This window comes from Cladophialophora yegresii (genome assembly GCF_000585515.1).
Source record: "Cladophialophora yegresii CBS 114405 chromosome Unknown aczIN-supercont1.7, whole genome shotgun sequence".
Taxonomy (NCBI): Eukaryota; Fungi; Ascomycota; class Eurotiomycetes; order Chaetothyriales; family Herpotrichiellaceae; genus Cladophialophora; species Cladophialophora yegresii.
Window position 1 is genome coordinate 1,310,954 of NW_006913051.1, and position 22,704 is coordinate 1,333,657.

General features: G+C 54.0%; 6 protein-coding genes across 6 annotated transcripts; 2 read left to right on the top strand and 4 right to left on the bottom strand.

Moving 5' to 3' along the window:
- Positions 1 to 1,858: 1,858 nt before the first annotated feature.
- Positions 1,859 to 3,602, bottom strand: A1O7_09601 (uncharacterized protein; the record flags this gene model as incomplete). Its single annotated transcript, XM_007763588.1, has 3 exons — positions 1,859 to 2,537; positions 2,588 to 3,328; positions 3,406 to 3,602. The coding sequence occupies 3 exons, from the start codon at positions 3,600 to 3,602 to the stop codon at positions 1,859 to 1,861; spliced, it is 1,617 nt and encodes a 538-aa protein (XP_007761778.1).
- Positions 3,603 to 5,677: 2,075 nt separating this feature from the next.
- Positions 5,678 to 6,410, top strand: A1O7_09602 (uncharacterized protein; the record flags this gene model as incomplete). Its single annotated transcript, XM_007763589.1, has 2 exons — positions 5,678 to 5,730; positions 5,786 to 6,410. 2 exons carry the CDS (start codon positions 5,678 to 5,680, stop codon positions 6,408 to 6,410), a joined length of 678 nt encoding a protein of 225 aa, XP_007761779.1.
- Positions 6,411 to 9,738: 3,328 nt separating this feature from the next.
- A1O7_09603 (uncharacterized protein) lies at positions 9,739 to 10,320 on the bottom strand (the record flags this gene model as incomplete). Its single annotated transcript, XM_007763590.1, has 1 exon — positions 9,739 to 10,320. The coding sequence occupies one exon, from the start codon at positions 10,318 to 10,320 to the stop codon at positions 9,739 to 9,741; it is 582 nt and encodes a 193-aa protein (XP_007761780.1).
- A 5,306-nt stretch (positions 10,321 to 15,626) lies between these two features.
- On the top strand, positions 15,627 to 17,186 carry A1O7_09604 (uncharacterized protein; the record flags this gene model as incomplete). The annotated part of the gene is made up of 1 exon (XM_007763591.1): positions 15,627 to 17,186. The coding sequence occupies one exon, from the start codon at positions 15,627 to 15,629 to the stop codon at positions 17,184 to 17,186; it is 1,560 nt and encodes a 519-aa protein (XP_007761781.1).
- Positions 17,187 to 17,379: 193 nt separating this feature from the next.
- On the bottom strand, positions 17,380 to 18,363 carry A1O7_09605 (uncharacterized protein; the record flags this gene model as incomplete). The annotated part of the gene is made up of 1 exon (XM_007763592.1): positions 17,380 to 18,363. The coding sequence occupies one exon, from the start codon at positions 18,361 to 18,363 to the stop codon at positions 17,380 to 17,382; it is 984 nt and encodes a 327-aa protein (XP_007761782.1).
- A 517-nt stretch (positions 18,364 to 18,880) lies between these two features.
- A1O7_09606 (uncharacterized protein) lies at positions 18,881 to 21,362 on the bottom strand (the record flags this gene model as incomplete). The annotated part of the gene is made up of 3 exons (XM_007763593.1): positions 18,881 to 19,006; positions 19,058 to 21,103; positions 21,159 to 21,362. The coding sequence occupies 3 exons, from the start codon at positions 21,360 to 21,362 to the stop codon at positions 18,881 to 18,883; spliced, it is 2,376 nt and encodes a 791-aa protein (XP_007761783.1).
- Between the last annotated feature and the right edge of the window lie 1,342 nt (positions 21,363 to 22,704).

The following is a 22,704-nucleotide window of genomic DNA, read 5'->3' on the forward strand; positions in this document are numbered from 1 at the left end:
CCACGTCGGATCCTGTATTTCCTTTTTTTTCACTTTCCTATGCCGGGCTACGGTGCGTCCTCTTTTTTGGTCGATTGTCTTTCGCCAGTTCATCACCGCGGTTAGTCGTCTCTTTTTCACTGCCTGGTCTATATCATGTCTATGTAGTGCATCACAACTAGGATTGGTCTTGGCACGTTTATGGGTAAGGCGCAGATCATTACGCGGCAAACAATCGTCGCCGGGCTTTCCCTGATGCTAAGTACAGCATTCTGCGAACCCCTGGCATGAGGTTAAGACTCGGCATCACTCTGGATTGTAGCTATTTTGCGTGTGGCACGGAGTACCTTGGGAACCCATGCAGGGGTCCAGCTGTGCATCGTGTCTGACTGGCCAATTAATCGTCTTGCCGTGGTGCAATGAGAATGTGTGGCATGATTTCCTGGGCCCTGCTGTTGGTAAAATGAGGGTCGCAGCACATCTGACACGTACGCATTAGTGGCCGCGGAAAACTACCCACACCATCGGGTGCTAGCAAGCTGCTTCGCGACCTCGGAAGCAATCCCCAGAAAGTACCGCCTTATGCAGCACGAGCTGGTGAAGTTTCGTTGTACACAGTATACACCGAAGCATAGGGTCCGTCCATAGCCATAGCCTCTGGAGCTGAAGAACTTTTGGGTGACACCCGAACAGCCGGCCGAGCATGAACACTCGGCCGAATATGTCTGCAGACGCTTAAAGCTGTCAGACTGGCTTCTATCAACGATCCTAAATGGAAAATCTACTGTATACGGGACAACATAAAGCACCATGCCGCTCACCAAGGATAGGGGACGACCTTCTTGAACTCGTCCCCCCAGGAACACATGTGCCATACTCCGTATGATGCAGCACCCTGCATTCCTCCACGAAACCTAACGTGCACCACTGATCCCAACATGGAATCCGCGCTTGACTCACACCAGCTCCTGTCTCAGCAGGCAGACAAGCCCAACTCACCGGTTTGCTCGTCCTTCTGAGAAGGCTCGAAGACTCCTCCACGCCGCCGACAAACAGGTCGTCCAAGCATGTCAGGGAAACTGTTGGTGATATCCAACCACGGCTAGCCTCTCGCCTTTATCTTACTACGGGTAAGTACGGAGTGGTGGCGTGCGCGATGGTGGCTTTGAAAAGGGGGAGTTCGCACGGACCAACCGCTGGAACGCTAGACGGGGCAACGTGGTTGCCTGGGATGGTTCGACTGACTCGTGGATCGGTGGGAAGGACATGATGCTGAGTCACGGGAGTACCGCTGGTGCCGCGCCGACCCAGATAGTGACCGGGGTGGCCGTTACATGCTGCTTCCGTGGAGATTGGGCGGGATGCAGGAAGGTCAAGAAGGTACTGGCACACTCCGCTCAATTAGGGTAGGCGAACAAGGCGAGGCGCTCTCCGTTACCCTTCTGCCTTCCAACTAGCAGGCTGCTACAACTCGAGCTTTGGAGTGATCGCGGCAACCTCTTCTCTAGCCTAGATCCACAAGCACAGGCGAACACCAGCTTGTACCAGACGGAAACAGGGGAGATGCACTTTTTTGGCAGTGGCCCAGGCTTTGCGATAACATTCCATATCCCAGTCGAAAGCTTGCGGAGTCGACACACATTGCCGATGATCACGGGCGGCAGCTCGCACCATGATACTCATATCATGCGAATGCGACCGGTTCTCGAATGTGGCAAGGTCCAATATCTTTGAACTTATGGTGCTGATTCCAGTCTAGACAAAGCTCAAAAGGACTTTACAAGAGTATGTAGCAAAGCACTTTTCCACCACAAATACAGCCAGATCCATAGATTACGTAAGAATATACATGCAAGACTTACCATAGGACAACCAAATGTCACTCATACCTCTCAGAGGGCAACTCCACCACCGACGGCAGCACATGTTGCGGGCGTTTCTGACTATGGTTAATACCGGTATTTGATGCATCCAGCTCTGGCTTTTGAGTCAACATCGGCGGGTATCCGCCCGTCTCAGATTTGTCCGATGGACGGACCCCTTCCGCGGCTGCTCCGCGTCGCAGACTCCGTCGTCGGCGAGCTAAGACCCAGAACGTGGCGCCTGCAACAAGTGCCACCGCAACAACGACGCAGACGGCAATGGCTGCTATGGTTCCAGAGGATAGTGTCGCGTTGGGTGTGTGTGTTGGAGAAGCAGTGGCTACCGCAGAGCGAGAAGATGATGTGGTAGCAGTCGTAGGGGTAGCAGAACACCCAAGCACGGATTGACCAACAGCAACGAGTGATTCAGAGTCGGTAGGATTCGCCTGCCAAAGAGTGAAAGTGTCGTCATCGAAGTTGACATGAAGGTATGCCGCCTGCAGAAAAGTCATTCCAAACTGGGGCAGGTCATTCTTATTCACATCTTGGAGTGGATTGATCATTAACTCGAGGACAGAGCCATTGACGACGGCGTCTCCATTGTCGTCGAAGGTGTAGTAGTATTGCACAAGTTGGTGTCCAGGGATTGTAATGTCAAGACTGTTGTCGATCGTGATTTTGAGATCTCCATCAAACCTGGGTATGGGTCAGCACATTCTGCGGGTAGTGCATTCTCCATAACTCACGCTAGGCTCGGCGGGTAGACGAGGCCCCAAACGTTGGGTTGTCCTCCAGCTCTCGCATCTGCATTCCCATCCGTGGCTGACTGCGGATACGCCGCCACCCACTGATCCCACAGATCCAAAGGCATCGTGATAAGAGGGTACTCCGGGAGAATGCAATAGTTGACGGTCTGCCCAACTCCGGTGCCCATGATACTGGCTGAGGTTCCATTGGGAAACTCCAAAGTCATATCCGACACCGAAACGAGCATGCCTGACGGGCACGCCGAGGCACGATTCAGGCTAGTGGTATAGTTCTGGCCCACGGCCTTTGCCATATCCAACCCTCCGATGACAAGGCCTCCATCAAGCTGATGTTCGGGGCTGGTGCCCGTCTGGCCCCAGTAGAGCGAGTAACTGAGAGACGCGATGTCGCCTGCATTTCGTAGCATAGAAAGCAAGCTCGAATCTTTTGCCAGGCCCAAGACGGAGAAGTCGCCCACATCCTCACGAGGCACGCCGAATTGAAACTGCTCGATCGCGAAGGAGCTGTTGACAGAAAATGTGTCCGTGTTGACCAACATGGTTGTGTCGTCCATGGTCAGTTGAGGATCGCGGTTGCCGAAAGCTCCGAATCCTGCATCGCTCGTCAAAGTGGAAGACAGATTTTCATTGAAAGCACCCCCTCGATTGGCAATGCAGGTGTCTGTCACGAGGGAGCCGCATTGGGGGCTCTGGTCGTAGAAATACGAATTGTTCCGGCAGCTTTTCGCTATTAGCGTGTTGCAAATCATCGAGTTGGATCTGGGACTGACTAAACTCTGGATGGGACGTCAACTCACCTGGAGACCGCGACGGCTAACGGCTGCGAGGGCGTGCCGAGCTGAATTTCCAGTCCTCGGCGGACATGCTGCCCTGCAAGGGTGACATTGCGCACCGGTAGGCTGATGGGACCCTGAGCTGATGCAGGACAATCGATTGCTTTTGAATGTTGAGCAGTAGACGCCAGCGCCGTCAAGATAAAGCATAGGTATAACATAGCGAGAGGATGGCTCCGAATGTAGGCTTGAAGTCAAAGTCGCTCCAAAGTTTGTGAACCGAGAAGGAAGAGAGGATATTGTGGATGCAGAGAAAAGCGGAGTGGCTGGCTGCTCTTTAGGCGCCGCATCCCTTGTTACTACCGACCCGTTCAGCAGGCCTTTTGGTTGTCCACCAGTGCATCTGAAGCATTAACGGCATGGAAATGGAAAGCAAATTGTCCGCAGTTTCGAGCGAAGGTCAGGCTGCCCCCAGCACCTCCCACACGTTCCTTGTCGGAAGGACCTTGTCCCCGGTATGCTAGTGAGGTAGCACACACATGTCGGCGACGTCTCTAAATCCGCCAAAGCTCCCAGGGTATTGCCCAAAGTCGCATGAAATCTGCTGGCAAGGTGGAGGGCAAAGGCAGACCACTAGTTTTGTCAAGCTTACAGACAGTTTGCGTTCTGCAGAACAGTGAAGAAATGGCATTTCCGGAGCAGGAATCTCAGCATAGGCTGAAGCCTTTCGAAGTCGACCAAGACAGCCTCATGTGGTCAACCAATATTATGTCCTTAGTTTCGGCTGCGATCAAGACCCGTATCGCCCTGGTTCAGTTCAGCCGCTCAACTGAGACAACAAAAGCACATAACCAATCACTTTTCACAGCGCTAGTTGCGTACCTGGTCTCGTCCAGGCGGGAGGCGTCTCTGCATCGAGGTCCGTAGCGAGCCAAGGTCGAGTGAAGACGGCACGGCGGGCTGTGGTCGTTGGAAGAGGTGATCGAGTCTGCGAACGTGTGAAGATGCACATATTGGCCATTCGAATAGATGATCAGATAGCCTGACTATTATTCTTTGCCTATATTGTCAAGCTACGCCAGAATCTTCCCATGTATAATATGTTCACATAGCCGCAAGGGGGTGAGAACAGTTTCGAGTGTCATTCCTATCCCCGGATAAGCTTTGGTGCACGACCTTGTTTCCAAAATAGCGCCAAACTGGCCTGCGGATAGTCCCTTCTTCAAGCACGAAGCTTAGGCGCAGTTATCCCGGACCATGTACCCACCCACTCCGGCTCAGGTATGACACCTCAGGTACGATCCATTCTCGCCATTACCACAGTACTGTGGTACCCGCCGGGAGCCGCCCCTGTGCGCCGCTGTCATCTGAGGTCCGTTTCGATGCGATTCCTTTGGTGCTCGGATCACCCTGGTGTTGGGCTCAAATGGAGTCGAGCCACCAAACCATGTCCAGATGGCTACCAAGCATGATCTCCACACAGAGTTTGGCTTGACTTTGAAGCGCCCGGGGAAATTACAAGTAAGCATCATTAGCTTGAACCTAACCGCCTCCACCTGGTCCAACAGTGCACGAGGCATGCGCAGTCCGGGCGGGAATCTTTGTGGGAGCAGCTCGGGCAGCCATCGTCATTGGGGCCTTTCTTGACCCGTTTCTCTGACCCTCAACGGTTTCAGCCACCAACCATGCAAGCCCAATAAGCGCCAAACCCGTGCCACGTTGACGGCGAACAACCTCCTCCATGACGGCCAAGAAATTTGCCTGAACACGCCATGGGGGCTTCTGCCTCGCAAGCTTTCTTCTCCAGGCGTTCTTTCGCGGCGACCAAGGAACTATATACTTACATCCGTCGTGCCGGAGCCCCGCCGGCTCAGTGCCAAAATTTGCCGGATCTCTCTGAACGCATTGTCCCGAAGACAACTTGTTTTGAAGATGCTTCCTTCGGTTCTATCATCCTACGACGGCGGCAATCCGCAAATCAACTAAGTTGGTTGTGCTCTTTGGCAGCGCCGCGCTGCGCCAGGTGTCGAGAGTAGAAAAGCTATTTGTTGGAACTATTGCTCGTTACTGTACTGGAGTGTGTCAGTCTGTCTGTTCTGTCTGTTCTGTCTGTTGTTTCTGGGAGCCCGCCTCAGTCATGAGGCGCAAGGCGCTTGTTGCTGGTGTAGCTTTCTTTCTTGTGGCTTCTCTGCTCTGGCTTGCACGACCGATATTACTTAAGTCCGGGTGGTTGCAACGAGGAACCAAGAGTCAGTATATCTTTAAGGGGCCCCAGGCGGAGGATAAAGTCATCGTCATGGCACACGTTGAAGGCGAGGATGTGAGCTGGGTCGGTGAGGAACTACAAGAGTAAGTGCGACCTGGATGATGCACATGATGCATTCGAGCTGACAGATGGTTGTAGCTGGCAACAAGCAATTTATCATATGGACGACGTAAACTGGATCCTTCATCCGCCCCTCAACAAAGGTCGTGAAGCTATGGCATACTTGACTTTCATCATCGATCATTATAACAACCTGCCAGAAATCATGGTATTCCTGCACCCTCATCTTGAGGGTTGGCCGAAAGCATGGCACACGGACGCAGATGACTATAACAACGTCAACTCTGTTCGGAGTCTTCGTCTGGACTATGTCCGCGAGCACGGCTATGCTAATATGCGATGTCTGTACATCCCTGGCTGCCCTGATGAGGTCCAACCATTCCGAAATGACCCAGAACGAACCCATGAGTTGGCCTTCGCCGATGCGTATACATACTTTTTCGGGGGGAACTATTCTACCGTCCCTCATACCGTCGGAGCAGCATGCTGCTCACAGTTCGCTGTCTCCAGAGACCAAGTCCGAGCAAGAACAAGGAAGGACTACACACGATATCGAAAGTGGCTTGTCGACACAGATCTTCCAGATGACATCTCAGGACGAGTGTTGGAGTATATGTGGCACCTCATCTTTGGAAAGGATCCGGTCTGGTGCCCCGACCATATCCAATGCTGGTGCGAGCAATTTGGACGATGTGAAGCGTAAACGACAGCGGTCGCTCACCTTCACCAACAAGTTCTCAACACGAGCATTACCGGCTAGGCTAGTCCCCAGGCCGTCCGGAAAAGGCGACAATCTAACAACAGGTAGTGCGGTTGATGGGAGTACCTCGCATGCAAGCCAAACATGCAGCTCCAGATCACCCACGCCAGTTCCAGATTGCTGGGACCATACGACTTACAACCTCTCACGACGAACCCAGCAGGAGATGCGCTTCACACATGCATACCCTTCTCCACATCACCCAACTCACTCAAGTCATTCATCAGTCACCGATGCAGAACCTCCACCAATGGATACAACCTGAAAGAGCCCACAGTTAATGACAAGGTCACCAACGCCGCCCCTGTCGCACCGCCAAAAATCCTCCTCTAAGCGATCCGTCCTGGTCGAGCTATCCCAGTCCCAAGATTGCATCCATCGCCTCGGCAGCCAAGGACAACTTGATCTCCTTCATCTAAGCTCTCATCTGGCAGCCACACATCTACGAATACTTACGAAACAACCATATTTACTTACAATCTTGAACATCTAGAGGCGAAGATATGCTGGAATATCTCAGATTGTGCTGCTCCAGGACGGCAGCACACCAGAGTATTCATATATCTATATCTATATATGACTTGCGTTCACCCAGGTATCAAGCAGGTCAAGGCACGAATACACCCTGCAGCAAGGCTATGTCTGAGAAGTTATGTCTGGAAAACTATGCGCTAGAGATGAAGCCAGGGGAGTTTACGACTTGGGACATTCTCTGCACCGAGTTCCCCAAAGCTTCAGTCGACAGTCCTGCATAATTCCTACCGCTCCCTTCCCCCCTTCTCTCCCTCCTGACTTTAGTCTTGCCGGCATCAACCGTGCTCCCATGCATCTCTCATGTGTCGCCTAAATACAAAATCTGTCCTCTGCAACTAGGATCTCACCCTCCCTAGGAGCATCTTCATTGTCTCTTGGTATATGGTGCAGCACTCCTGCACCATAGATCACAAGCTAGCTTGCAGTATCCTCACTCTTTGTGGATCAACGACACAGATCCCCAGTTCCGATGAAGACGTGGACGCGAAAATATTTCCATCGAATTACCTGTTGCCCAAAGGAATGTGTTTTCATAGCTCCGTGAGATATGTACGCCAAAAGGCGCCCTAGCAACGCCGCAACAGTCCCTGTCGGTCCCGTTGGAGCCTGTTTATCAACGTCATCTGGACGCAGAAAGGAGTGATGTCTGCAGCTAGCTCGACGACGGCTGTGGTGGCAGGAAGCATCCAGTGTGCCTACCACTTGAGGTTGCCCGGCGGCAGGTGCTTGGCACCAGTGCTGTCCTCAATAGCTAGCTAGTAGCTGCATTCTAGACATCGTAAGTAATCAATCATTTATCAGCGAGACAGACACCCGGTTAGCAACGGCTAAATGGTGCCTTCCGACGCCCGAGATAAATCACACATATGTATTCTCCTCAACACCATCTTTCGCGAAGGCCACAAAGTGCGAGAGATTGCGTCCTCCGTCTTTAGAAGGGTTCGCAGTTTCGAGCCTTGGGTCCTAAACTGCATCCTCGCAGATGGTCGTATGAAGTTTCCATATCCTCGAGAAGAGAAACCTACCAAGGATGTCGTGAATGTCCAATTGCGGTGGGGCTTCGGAAATGGGGCCGAGCGCAGGCGGTGAGAAGGACGATGAGGTCGAGCAGCTTCCTGGGCAGGCTGGAGCCGAAGCTGAGACAGGTCACGAGGTCACAGGCCTCTGCCCCGTGTGGCCACGTGCATTCTTTCATCCCCCGATATCAGAACGTACTCTGGACACGTAATGCTCTCTCGGGGACCTTTGACAGCAACGTGACAGCTACCTCGTGCAGTACGGCGAATGAGCACGGCACATTCAAAGCACCAAACACAATAAGGAGGCCCTGATCAGCACAAGCCTCCCTAGATTGATCGGTCAAAGAGCACGATCGTCGTCGGGATCTCAGTATTCGGCATTGCGCACCACAACCACTTTACTATGTACTTCCCTGCACCGTATACTGTGGCATGCTGGGCACGCTACATGTCACTTCTGACAGCGATTGGCAAAATAAGGTACCTCGTATTGAAGGTCTGGTCTCCATAGCGGCTGGTGCGAGGCAAATTCCACGGCGCATTACCAATCACTTCAGAGACCTCGAGTACTAGGACTCATGTACAGCACACCGTAAACTCTACAGGTGATCCATTTTCTAGGTCGCCGTTCCGTGCTCTTCCCAATGGTGCGAACCGAGTGACCGCCCGCCCGCCCGATCCATCGACGCATCGACTTGAGTCACTCCCCGGCGCCTGGGCACAGGCCTGAGATCATGGGACCACCAATGAGTACATGACTCGCGAGCGTACGACCACGAATATAAACTTGACCATGGAATGCCCCCTTTGCTGCGGCAGAGCTGCAATAAACTTGTTCAGGTACAAGTACACATCCGAAGAAAAGCTCGGATCACCAATTGGCATGCATGCCAATCCGTCTTGGGCTTAATTAGCCTCGTGAGCCTCGATTGACGAGAACTCAGAAAGGCCCCCAGTCGAGCTAAACGCTAGCGAGGAAGTGCCCGGCTTCCCCGGCTCTAGCGGCGCACACGAGAACCCCCGCACCCTCATCCAATCCCCTAATTCCCTAATCCGTTTGCACAACGCGCGACGTGTCGTATTCGGTGGTGTTTGGCTTTGACGCATCACGAAGCCTTTCACGCGGGCCACCAGGGCCACTACTCGTGCTGTACCCCGAGGAGTGCCAGTACGCAGTACTGGAAACTCGCACAGTTTGTATCAGAGCCACCCGAACACAGTATGCTGTGTGGTTGAATGCAGAGTCCATGGGCACACAGGTCGGAATGTTGTCTCTTTGCTGGCCTGGATGGCTGGCTTGCTGGTTGCTGACTGGAGACTACCACAACCCGGTCAGTGATCACGCAGATTGTTTGCTCTCAAGTTCGAACTCGAACACGAAATGGAAAACATGCTTGAGATTTGCTCTCTCCCGATGCTGTTGCCCGGGATTTAATCTATCCAACGGCCGTGTCTCGTATCTCGTAACAATCGACCAAATCTTCTCAGTCCACAGGGTGAACAGTCGACGTCCATACACACATTAGACATAAGCATACACGTCGACAAACTCGCATAAGTCGTGCCTTGGCCCTCATTCATGTCATAGAAATCCCGAAAGATGCCGCACTCAGCCGCCACCACAACACCAGAGTCGACCGAGTGCTCGAGTCGTTGGAAGACACCTGACAATGCTGATAGAGAGAGAGAACGCGCACGCGACACAATCCCCGCCTCACTCAAGCCGCCTCGGTCGGTCTCTCCTCTTCACTCTCGCCATCCTCCATGTCTTCCAACCACTGATTGAACGAGCGTATGATCTCCCACCCTCTGGCCACGCCGTCGCGTTGCTGAGCCGTCAGGGTCTCGACAAATTCGAGGGCTTCCAACTCCAGACACATCTCGCCGGACAGTTCGTTCATCTTCTCGAACCGGTCCCACGCCGTGGAGCCTCCGTCGAGGGGCGCGTCCGTGTCGACCTCCGAGCGGTCCAGGTGGTAATCGCACTTCTGACAACAATGGTGGCGGCAGATTTTGCAGCGCGGCCAGCTCATGATTTTGCCGCCGTTCTCGCACTTGCAGCAGCGGCCCCACGACGTGCGGTCCTGCTCCAGCCGCATCGTCATCAGCCTGTACATGCGCATCCGGGCTTGCGGGCTATCGGGTTGGTGTCGTGACCGGCCGCTGCTGCCGGTGTGACTGCCGCTGCCATTGCCGTTGCCAGTGTCGTGCTGTGGTGTGCTGGGGGGGGCCGGATTACCATTCCCATTCGCGTGCCCGCTGAGAGCAACTGCTTTGCCGGTGTGCCTGGTGCTCGACATGGTTCGTACAGTCATTTGTGCCGAGTGGTATCAGAATGTGTGAGGATCGATTTTGTACTTGTGCTGGTCGGTGCCTGTGCGATAGACGGAGTTCAACAGCAGAGAAATGTAGAGTGCAGGAATGAAGAGTAGAAGTAGTGGCTAGATTTGACAGACCTGTCAGTGACTTCAACCCATTGCCGGGTTATTTATTCCAAGCGAGACACGAGGGTGGCTTGCCATGACCTGCGCCCGGTCGCTGCAAGGCATCGCGTGCCGCAGTCATTGGGTGAAGGCAGGCGCAGATGCAGATGACCAACTCTCCCTTACATGAAGCAGGGAAGACGTCTTGGGAGAGAAAGCCATGTCATCCCCGGTGTGTCGGGTCAAGCGTGAAACTTTGAGCGTCAAGCCTGCTGAGCAGTCAGGAGGCACAAAATTGTTTGGCGAGTGGCTGGGGATTGTGCGGCATACATACCACCCGCAGGCTGCATGCAGATTGCAGCGTCTATCTACTCCGTATGCAGGCTGTCATGTAGGTCGCTACACACATCGTCTCAAAAGGCACAGATGGGGATGACGGGATGTTTGCTGGCTAGCCTCGTTCGCTCTGTAACACTCAGATCCGAAGTTCTGCGGCCGAAGACACTGTACGTACAGTACACAATAGGAAGGAAGCCCACATTTCACGCTTCACGCTTCAGGGTTTCATCTTTCTCGATGAATCTTATTCAGCCTGTTCCACCTGTTCGAAGCGAGGTTGAAACTGTGTGCCTACTCGTATTGCCCAGAGTCCTCAACGTCACCACTAACAAATGTCGAGAGTACCTTGCATGTCACCCCCCAATGCCGTCTCAGCTGTCCTCTTGGGGGCGACTTCTCCGCTTAGGTTGAACGCTGGCAATCTCTGACTGGTAGGCCTTTACGACGAAGAGCCTGTCAAGCCGTATACAGTAAGAGCAGTGTAGGGTAAGAAGCGACGAGCATGGGCAGTTTGTACACAGGCGAATCCAACTAGGAACGCTGTTACGTGTAGAGGCATCCTAAGAGACATGGCATCGAGTTGATGGGATGGTAAGGGCCAACGCGGCAGATGAACATGATACTGTTAGCCCTTCGCTGCTCACCGCTTTTGGCTCCTCGAACATTCACGAAGGACTTCACCATCCTCCGCCGCACACGGTGGTGCTTTCTCTGAGACCGGCTCAAAGCATGTGTCCCACCAGAGTTCGTTCCATCCTGAAGCGGTACTCAGTCAATCGACGAGCCGCACACCTATGGTCCGTCCCGTGCCGCGTGCTAGCTAAGATACGCGAAACTCTCTGGCCAGGTAGGGAGCCTTCGAAAGCTCTAAGAATAGTTATTGTGTGCCGCTGAGTCGACCCCGACATGCCTGATGCGAGGTGTTCCGTAGATCGTCATCCTCAGCTGTCATACTGAATCAGCTTCTTGAACCATGGGAGATACTTGTTCGGGGACCACCTCATAACCCTAGACAGGCAGATGATAGCCGTGACTAGCTGGGCGGGCTCCTCCAGATGCCATTCGGCTAGCTCATGGATGAGCAGCTCTTCGGGCTCGCCGGGCTGGCTCATCAATGTGGCATGTAATATCAGGCTGTCGCCCTTCCAGAGCCATAGTGGCTGGGTTGCTATGCTCTTGTTACATAGTACGTAGATGCTTTATGGGTTCCATTTCTGCATCTTTGTATCCTATTGACGCCGGCCGCTAACCCTAAGACCCCTAATTGCACATCGTCCGGACCCTCGGCGTCCAATCCTTTCACTTTAACGTGGGAGAAAAGGACGTGGATCCAAAGTCGTGGATGTTGACATTGATTCAGGGAGTGGGTGGGGGGTCGCCGGCCAAGTTGGTGAAGACACGCCGAAGCCGGCGAATGTTATCGAGCTGGAAACACAGCGAGTAGTCCACCCGCTCTGGCGACGCCGGAATTCCTGCGGAAACAGGCAGAAGTCTCCCAGCGCCCGGGGGCGCGGGGGAGGGGGGGAATGCCAATGGATTTGCTGTGTCTCAGTGAGTACGACGATGACAAAGTGGAACAGGAGAGACCAACACTGTCGCAATTTCAACCTTCAGATCAGTGCGCAGCCTCTTCTGCGCCAGGCGAGGTAGTGGATAGACCAATCTATCAGACCACTCGTCCTCCGTCACACTCTTCATTTTGCATAGTTTGATCTCGTTCTTCAACTCTTCGACGTCCGGGGCAAGATCAGCGAAGATCCGGAACTCGACATCTTTCGAGAAGTGAGGAAGGATGTTAGGCCGGAATGGGTTCATGTGGGAGCGGAGGAAACCCTGGCCTGGTGAGTAGGTAAGTCGCCGTTTGGCGTGGCGTAAGCGGAGGAAGCTCACCTCAAAGTCTTGTGGACCTTGGCGAGGGGCACTTTCTTAACTGCTCGATAGAGCTCCTCGAACCCTAGAAAGGACTCCTCGAATGCCTATTGTCGGGAGCGCATAGTGTCTTTCTCCACGAAGCAAATGCTTACGGCGTTTGGTGCAATGTCACGTCGCCCATCCTTGCAGCTGGAGCTGAGGCTTTGAAACGCAGTCACGATGCTCTGCGCGTAGTCGGTGGTGTTGGTCCCGAGAAAAGGCTCGTTACGGAAGTGATGGCACCAGTGTCTGGTACATATCCGGGACGCAGCCGTTTTCTGAGGTCGACCAATTCGATCCATTGGAGGGCGCGCCCATCCTCATAGGAGTAGTCGGGCATGGTACTCCGTACAAAGCTGCGAATAAAGGCATTTGCAATATTTGCACGACGAGTGCCAACACAGGTGACGCAGCATGCGCTGTGACTGGGCAAGGCACTGAGGGAACGAGCCTCGGGGCATGGGTGGTTGGCCGTGGGGCGCCTAGGGCACCCTTGGGCGTCATACCACGTGCTGCATGGCTGCCCGCACTGGTGGCACCTGCTTATCATCTGTCAGCAGCGATGCTTCCTTCATTGGAATTCGAGCCAAGGCTCTCAGGTGCCTCTATCTCAACGATATCTGGGGGCAGAGAACACGGTTTCCTTTTCATAACTACTACTGTCTCTAAATGCTACTCGCGCACCTCAAGCGACCGCTAGCCCATGTTGAAGGTAGGAGTACAGTAACACATCAAAAGACCCGAAGATAAACTCTCTTTATCTGCGCAAGAATCAACAAAGCACAACAACTCGAACTGATCACACTCAAGCAGCATCTCGACAAAGAAACAAGGACAATAGCGCTTGAGGGCAAGATCCAGGTTTGTTTCAAGTACAAAAGCAATTCCCTTCCTGTCCCTTTTCAACATCCTCCCTTTCGCAAACTCAGATATCCTATCGCAACCACAAGCCGGTCTACTAGTAATCTACACAGCTCCCGCCGCCAACACGCATAACCTCCGTACCAAGTAAGCATGAACAAAGTCGAAGCCAAAGTTCTGGCCATGCACGGCGAACGTCTGTCCAAACCGATCAGAGTCACACTTGACGCCGCTTGCCTCCCTACCCCGAGAGGCCTCATCCACCGGACTGTTGACGAGATCTTCCGTATTTTGTGCACCGCCATCGCAACCACTACTCTGGCCTACATGATGGCTTACTTTATCATCAACGAGCCCTGGGACCAGGTTGATACCGAGTGCAAGATCTACCATTTCACCAAAACCGTGCAGAAGTTAGCCATGTGAAGGAGTTGGTGGGTGGACACGGTGGGAAGACCTGACTGACAACTTCCTACTCGTACGCTTGAATCAGGAAAGCACTGGATTTGGGAACTGCACACAGTACTCGTTCAGGGCACACCGAGTCTGAGAGTATTCGTATATGTCCGAATAAATAAGTCATAGTCACCCAAACATTGACGAACCCAGCAGCCGTAACGATGATGCTGTCGCTCCTTTTCCTGCCCACCATCGGTGAATCCCGCTTCATAGCGGTTGTGAGTACGCGCACCCAACCCCCGACATCTGAAGCGAGATTCCGCCCACTTAGCAGGTGTTGAATCTACGAACTAGTTCATGCACGACATCGAACAGGAACCCCATGTCACGTGCTTCGATGTACCAAAGACGGACGACGGTTCGATGTCGTGAAAGCTCTCTTGTGGGAAAACGTCTGTCCATGTCCATGTACAATCATGATCCATGGCGGCTCATGCTAAGAAGTAATAATTCTTGCAGGCACACAGGGACAGAGACTTTACTCAGTGGGCATCAGCAGGATCTCAGCCAGATTAAGCTTAGCCCTATTGCCAAAATAGCAAAAACAACCAATAAAGTACTAGTACGGAGTATAGTTCACGGCGAGGACGGGTGAGACCTGAGAATCGAGCCGAACCATGTCTGAACGGTTCATTCTGTTTTCTACAATGAACGGTGAATCATACTAACAGGCCCCAAAAACTGGCAACGCCGATGTTATCTGACGCTTCATTTAGCTCTAAGTGAGGGACTTCGGTGAGAAAAACGTGCGGACGGCTCGTGCGGGCGTCATTTCGTACTTAGTATTCAGCGATAAATGCCGGTCGACTGTGCACATCGCTCAGCTTCAAACCCTCATAATCGCACTGAAAATGTGTCGGCAACCCTGAGGCTGCGTGTGGTGGGAAATGCCTGCCACGAAAGGCCAGCAGCGGCATTTGCGATGCCAATCACGAGACTTGAACATCCTGGTCATTCACTCCATACAGCTGCAATGCTCGTATACCATATGTATTGATACTGTTCACCTTCATTGTTGCCATGCCTCACCACGGGAACCTCCTAACGGACCACGAAGAACGTCATGCAAGTCTTTTAGATGCTTTGCCATCACGATGCCGCTCTAGGCTACTGACGAGTCTAAGCGCGAAGGGCGCCGCGGTACTGGTAAAGTGGAGATATTCCAACAGGATGGGACAGCGGTGAGTACGTCTGGATTCTATACATTAAGTACTGTTCAAATGGCATGGACAGGAATGTAGAGGGAAGGGCCAGTTAGAATACCAGGTACGTACTACTGTGTACGTACATTTGAATGTCATCCCCACATCGTACACGTACGTACGCGTATTCGTATTCGCTTCTCGACCCGACCATGGCACAAGGCTGTACCTGGGCCTTGATCTTCGGTCCTCTCGCTCCACTTCATTTTCCAAGTCGCCGCAGCTTCACTTGGACGTTCAACCCCCTCCCATCTCACTCACTCAGTCCTTGAACCCTCCGTGCCCGGACCTCCATCTTTGCAACCCAGCATCGCATTCGTCTCGTTTCTACGTTTTGCTTGACCCTCGTAAAACCACGCAACCTCCGCCGTCGTCATCGCCATCTGCGTCGCCATCACAATCACCACCAACATGGCGCACGACAAGAAGGGCCCCACGGCCGCGACGGCCGCGGACCCGACACGCAACGAATACATCCCCTCCTTCATCTCCAAGCGCCCGTTCTGGGCCGAGACCACGCACTCCAGCGACACGGACTACCTCGAGCACCAGCGCCTGCAATCCGCACCCAAGGACACACTCGACCAAGCAAAATGGTATGAGCGGGGCAAAAAGGCCGGACCGGCCGCAACCAAGTTCCGCAAAGGCGCGTGCGAGAACTGCGGCGCCATGACGCACAAGACAAAGGACTGCCTGAGCCGGCCGCGGAAATTAGGGGCGCGATGGACGGGCCAGGACATCCAGGCGGACGAGGTGATCGAGGACGTGCAGCTCGGGTGGGACGCCAAGCGGGACCGGTGGAACGGGTACGACGCCCGCGAATATCAGGCTGTGGTGCAGGAGTACGAGGACCTGCAGGCGTTACGGCGGAAGGTGACTTCTCCCAACGACGACCCGACTCATGACAAAGACGACGACGCCCGCATTCCCGAAGAGACAGACATGGGCCGCTCCCAGCCCACGTCGACCCGCCAGTTGCGCCTGCGTGAGGACACGGCCGTATACCTGCGCAATCTGGACCTGGACAGCGCGCGCTACGACCCCAAGACCCGGTCGATGGATAAATCCGAAATGCCTGCCAGGCCGGAGGACGTCGACGTGTCGGAGGGGTTCCGACGCCCCGAGATCGAAGCGGACGATGCCGCCGCATTCGAGGCAGCACAGCGGTACGCATGGGAGACGCAAGATCGGAACTCGAACTCGGCCAGCGCGCAGAAGCTGCACGTCCAGGCGAACCCGACGGAGGGCGAGATCCTGCGCAAGAAACAGACCCAGGAAGCGGCCGCGAAGAAGGAAGCCACTAGAAAGGCTCTGCTCGAGAGGTACGGCGACGCGGCGCAGCCCGCGGCCAAGAAGCTCCAGTCCGGCGGCGTCGTCGCCAATGAGCGGTACGTCGAGTACGATGAGCAGGGCCAGATCAAGGGCGCAGGCCGCACCGTCGCCAGGAGTAAATACCGGGAGGACGTGTTCACGAACAATCACACCTCGGTCTGGGGCAGCTGGTGGCGGGACTTCACGTGGGGATACGCGTGCTGTCATTCTACGGTGCGGAATAGTTACTGTACGGGCGAGGAAGGGCGGCGGGCCTGGGAGGAAAGTGAGGGCTTGAGAACCGGGCAGTCTCTGCTTCAAATTGGAGATGCTAAGATGGAAGAGGATGTCGAAGAGGGAGTGGCCGAGCAGGACAAGGACAAGGTCGTGGGTGGCACGAAGACCACGCCAGAGGAAAAGCAACGGTTGAAATTACAGCAGGATGGAGAGGACGTAAGCGAGCGCAAGGAGGCCGAGGAGGTTGATACGACGAGCTTGGGGCAGAAGACGAAGCCGCGAACGCCTGCTGCGAAGAAGCGGACGCTTCAAGAGCTGCAATCGGGCATCTCGGAGGAGGAGCTCGAGTCGTATAAAAGGAATCGCCTGGCGGCCGATGATCCCATGGCCGGCATGCTGGGCAAAGACGAACTAGTCCCGTGAAGTGATGATGGGGAAAGCATCTTTGATTTTGTCGAGCGTTCAAGCGAGTAGGCTGCGCGTAGCATCACTGAGGAGCGGAATAGGAGTGGGCGCGCGGGCTCTTGTGTGGGAATCTAACACGCTAACTCGTACCACTATGGACATCAGCCTTTGGTTACCCATCACGTTTACGAACAGCTGTTCAGAACAACCCTTATGCCATCATGCCGCTCGCCGGTATACCCCAAATCCACATGCAAAACTTGGCACAGCAGCTGTCACATTTACTCTCCTCCTCTTCCTCCATAGCAGGGCCAATCGCACTGGCACTCCTGTGCCCGCTAGTCGCATCCGTTCTCCGCAACGCTACCAATGTGGCTGGTATCTCAGCTGGTTCGGGATCCGTCTTTTCCATTCTTGCCAAAGGAAGGTCCTCGATGTTTCTCTCCCCAATGCCGTGACCGCTGAAACGGAGCCCGAAGGACCCTCGGACAAAGGTTCCATCATGAGCTCGAGCCAACGGCCCAGGACGATTGGCCATGTATACCCAAGGAGGAAGGACTATCTTGGATACAGAGGATGGTGCTTGCTCGTGGGGAGAGGTGTGCGGATTTGACAACGATGCGCGTTCGATTGTGTTTGGGTCGAGCACGCGAGACATGCCAATCGCCACTAATGTCCGTCTGAGGAGATCTCTTGGGTCGGGATGACCATCATGCGGCCTTTGCGGCTGTGATTGTGGTGAGCAGACTGGTGAGATTCTGTCTACTTGCGCGTTCATAGGTGTGACATCTTGCTCACAGCTCTCGTCGTGCGAGCGCAACCACTGGCGGAGTGTCAAGGAGGTTCTGCTCCAAAGCCGTCGTTCTAGGCGGAGTAAGGTCGCTTCCCAGCTTCCAAATGGAGGCAGTCCAGATGGCGTTGGGATCCGGACGGGTGGTGGATTGGGTGGTTCAAGTGGCCGCGCAGGGATCCAGTTGCTGTCGAAGCTGGATGTCGAATAGATGTGGTAATGAGCACCGAGCCCAGCAATATCGTTCTTCTTCATGATGAGGTCGAGGTCATTCAGTGAACGCGAAAGACGATGGTAGGTTGTCGGGTTATGGAATGCTATGGTGACCACGTCTGGCTGAGACGAAGCCGAGAAGCTGTGAAAAGAATGTGTATAAGAAGCGTTCGATTCGTCCATCGTGGCCATGGTATGGATATAATCTCAGCGCGGCATCAACTAAGGAATGTGATGTTGACTAAACTGGTGAGCTAGTATGGGATATGTGCTGACCGCGTCCATTTAGAGAGGTCATTCCGGAAACATGGCGACGACGAGCATGGGAAAGGAAGGCGCATGTCAACAGAAAGCGCTATATCGAGTGAAAGCGCCATGGTATGTCTTGAATGACAAAAGGCAGCAGCGCCCGTAGCTTCAAGTTTGTTTATACAAGGCAAATGCCGATGTTCCAAAGCCGTTGCCCAGGGCAGAGCGACGATTAACCGCAGGCTGCTGTGGCAAGCCTGCAATCTTGAGATAATCAGTGTCCAACTGCGTAGAAATGTCTCCAGAATATACTCCTCCAATGCCCGGCCTCCATGCTGGGACGACGACGGGTTCCATTACCAAATGTAGTGCACAGATTAGCATTACAGGACGCCATGTGCTCTTCCCATTTTACCCTCGGTTTTGCTGGTCGTGAAAATCGTAACCTTCGTAGAACGAATCAAGTAGTGGCGGCTGGCTCCTGTGGTGTGGCTGGTGTCGGCTTCTGAGCTGTCGACAACTGTTGTTGGTTCTTCTTCAAGCCCTTAATGATGCCCTCAAGGCGACGTCGTTCTTCTTGTTCGGCCTAACAGACATGTCAGAAACTTGCCCGACCCGCGTAGATACGATCCCTTACCTTGAGGACTTTCAGATTCTCGGCCCGGGTCTCGCGCATCATCTTTCTGAACTCGTTCCTCAACACCATCGTAGACGTGGTGTCCGTGGGCGCGGAGACACTCGAGCCGAGCGCCTTGACCTTCTCTTCATTTAGTTGGTTTTCCAGGTCTTCACACCTCCGCTGGATCGCGTCGACGGTCTCTTCCAGCCTCTCTCGTTCTTTCTCGTCCTCAATGCTCTGCTTGGTCATGGCTTCATACTCCCCAATTATCTCCTTGAGCTCTGTTTGCAGCGCAGTAACTTTGTTCTGCAGCTGCATGATGTCCATGTCCTTCGCTTCGTGTTCTTTTCGCAGAAGGCCAAGTTGACTCTCAAGCTCGCTATTCCGTGCGTTGAGGGCATCGAGCTCCTGCTGGATGGCAGGGTTCATGGATACGTCCGCCGCCCGCTGAGCACGTGTCCCGTACGCCCCATCTAATTCAGCCTTGACCACGGTCAGTTCGGTTTGTGCTCGCACGACTTCCGACTCCAGGTCCGCCATCTCTTGACGCAGCTTCGATACTTCGGACTCAGCCGCTGATTTCGCACTGTTGAGATCGTCGATCTGCGTCTGTAGTGCAACAGTAGCCTCCCCATGCTCTTCTCGGTCTCTTGCGTGACTGGCTGCGAGATGGGTTGCTTCATTTTCCTTTTCCACGAGAGATGCGGTGAGTCGCTGTAGCTGCGATTCCAGACTGTCTCGGTTGCCCTCGAGCCCGTCGCCCTGGCCTTGTCTGGCAGCTCGTTCCTGTTCGAGAACAGCAATCCTTTGTCGGGCTTGATGCAGTTGTTGCGAGAGCAGCTCGCGATGGGCATCAGATTCTTCATTTTGCAGGTGGTCAAGCTGTTGAGAGAGCCTGCTCCGGTCGGCCTCCTCCGTCAAGTGAGAGATTGTGGCATCTCCCCTGCCGTTAAGCTCTCGTTGCTGCTGGATCTGGCGTGTAAGGATAGCTTTCTGTTCCACGAGGGTCTCAGTGCGCCGGGTCAGACGTTCTACTACGGAAGCTGAGAAAGCCAACTGAGAGTGAAGATCCTTTCCCCGGGGTTCGTCCTGCGGCACCACTGGGCTATGGGCGACGGAATTGGTTCGTTGCAGTATCTCATTTAGTCGGATATTGACATCCTCAAGCTGCTCTTCTGTGTCGTAGATTGACTGTTGCATGGCTCCACTGGAGCGAGCTTGAGCCGCTTCCATCGCGTCGAGACCTTGCGACATATAGCCCAGATATGCTTGGATTTGTTCATCGACACGTCCGATCAGATGATCTTCGGTGGGTTGTGGAGGAGGGTCGAAGTGCTCCTGCATGTTGACCTGGGTGATCATCAGGTGTACGCGTTGGTTCAGTTGTAGTAACCGATTCGCGACACCGTCCGCAGCCCGAGGATCGATACCTGCAGCTTGGCCTTTGTTTGGGATGTGCTTAAATTCTGTCACATAGTCCGGAACCTGATACAGACTGCGCTCGTCAAAGTCGACCGAACCACGTCCGTGGTGGCTAGTCATGCTTTCCGGGCTTCGAGGCAGCTCATTCCGTCGAATATTCTTCTTCAAACCCCTGTGCGTCATCTGTAGAATGCCGGCCGTGTGCATCAAAAGTCGTCTTTCCGTGTGCTCGAGCCGCTTTTCCAATTGAAACAGTTCGCGCGACAAATCCTCCACCTTTTTCATGCTCGCAGCATATTCGCCATCCGCACGGTGAACCGCATCGTTGTCACTACGTTTGCTCCCCAGCAAACTTCGGCGTGACTTCTTGGGCGATCCGGGGCCGTCCGGAGATTCTCGGGTCGAGTATAGCCGGTTGAGAGACTGGGCTGCATCGCGGACTTTGCTTTCCAACGCCAACCTCCTTCTCGTAGATTCTACCTTCGCCTTCAAATAGGTCCTCTCTTTTTTCAGTTGTTCAACCTCGTCGAACGACAGCACCTCGAAGTCTCGGCTGTCACTGATCGCTGTTTCCGCCAACAGGTGCATCGCAACAGGATCGTTAATGTTGAGGAGGGTGGAGTTCCGTGGAGCATTTTGAGTCTGCTAGTAAGTCTTAGCACTCGGTGTCCATGATGGAAGGGACAACCTGACATACCTGTACCGCTGGGAGACGAGGCGTTTGTTCTTCCTCGAAGGGGCCCCGCAATGCTCCCGACATGAAGCTGGGCACGTGGCCAGTCGCCGGCGAGTGGTCGACTGGTCCACTGGCGCTGTAGACAGAGCTGGGAACATAACGGCTGCGGACGTTGTCGGCACTCTCGCCGGATGATTGTCTCAGTTCATTCCTGAAAGACTGCATGTTCATTCGGGGCATTCAGCCCTGCGCTCAGGGACCCTCCTCGGTCGAGTATCCAATGCGTGCCAGAGTGCGAATGCTAGGAAGAGGCGGTGACTGTGGTTGGATCGCGGCGACTAGATATGGTCATGTTGTGTATAACTGTAGGAATTACGCGCAGGAACTCAAAGAACAATCCTAAGAAAGCTGAACGGACATGGCAAGTCGCGGTACAGGACTGTGGTAGCAGGTCATTTGTCGATGATTAGACAACCCGAGAATCAGGAGAAGCAGGGGGAGATGCGGTCAAGGGGAGCTGAACTTGGGCGCGCCGGCGCGCCGGTTGCATGGTCTCCTTGTTCTCGAAGCTCTTTTGGGACTGGTGGAGCGGGGAATGATCACCTAGCGATCCAGTCGCTAGGCGCGGTGCTGGGGCCCTATGCCTATCAGCTGCACGCCCAGTGGCCTCCGGCAGCCGGCAGCCAGGCAGGCGGCCACGCGAGGCACGTAATAACAGCCTGGGAAGTTCGTCTAGCTAGAGCCCTGTTCCGCCCACGCGGCCGTTCAATTTGGGATCAGCGCACCAAATCCACTCGTCTGCACTGGTAACTCGTACCTTAGAATCTCGAGTCTCATTTTGCATTTAAAGTCAGCTTTCAGTTAGCCATGAAGACTGACGGCAGACTATCACTGTATGTACCTCCTAGAATAACCTTCCACATATTCGTCGACATCTTGACAAGCATTCCATGGTGCCATTGGGAAGACCTATTCGAACAGCACCTAACGCACTTGACGCCTCTATTCACCAGATCTGATCCGCGTTGCCTCATTCATTCCAGAACAGAGTAGGCACGCGGAATACGAGGTACATCTCGTGTTGACCAGCGGCAGGTGAAATCGAACTCGGTTATCTGCAGAATCGCAACCTGCACTTCCTTTCCACAGTTTCCTTATAACGTGCACCCGTCGACTAATCACTGCCCACGCCCGTCCTTGCCGTCCTTGATCTCTGTGCGTCTTCGAGGATCTGCACCCGCTAATTAAGGCCGCCGACTCTAATCTTGTTTCGCGAAAGGGTTTCATTACATAAGCACATAAGCAGTTGAACGTTATCTGCAACGCAACCATGACTTGGACTGACCACAGTGTGGCCTCACTTGTGTTTCTGGCGGACGACATTGAGAAATGTCGCCTGCAGCGAGAAGACCAAGTTGCTCACAGTCAAGCTCATGCGCGTAAACCCTGCTACAACAATTTCATTGATCGCCTCGGCGCTCCTGTCCCGGAAGACCGGCGCGTGACGCTCGAACGGTCGCGCTCCTCCAGAAGCTCGACGCTTTCAAGGTCAGCTTGAACCAAGTCG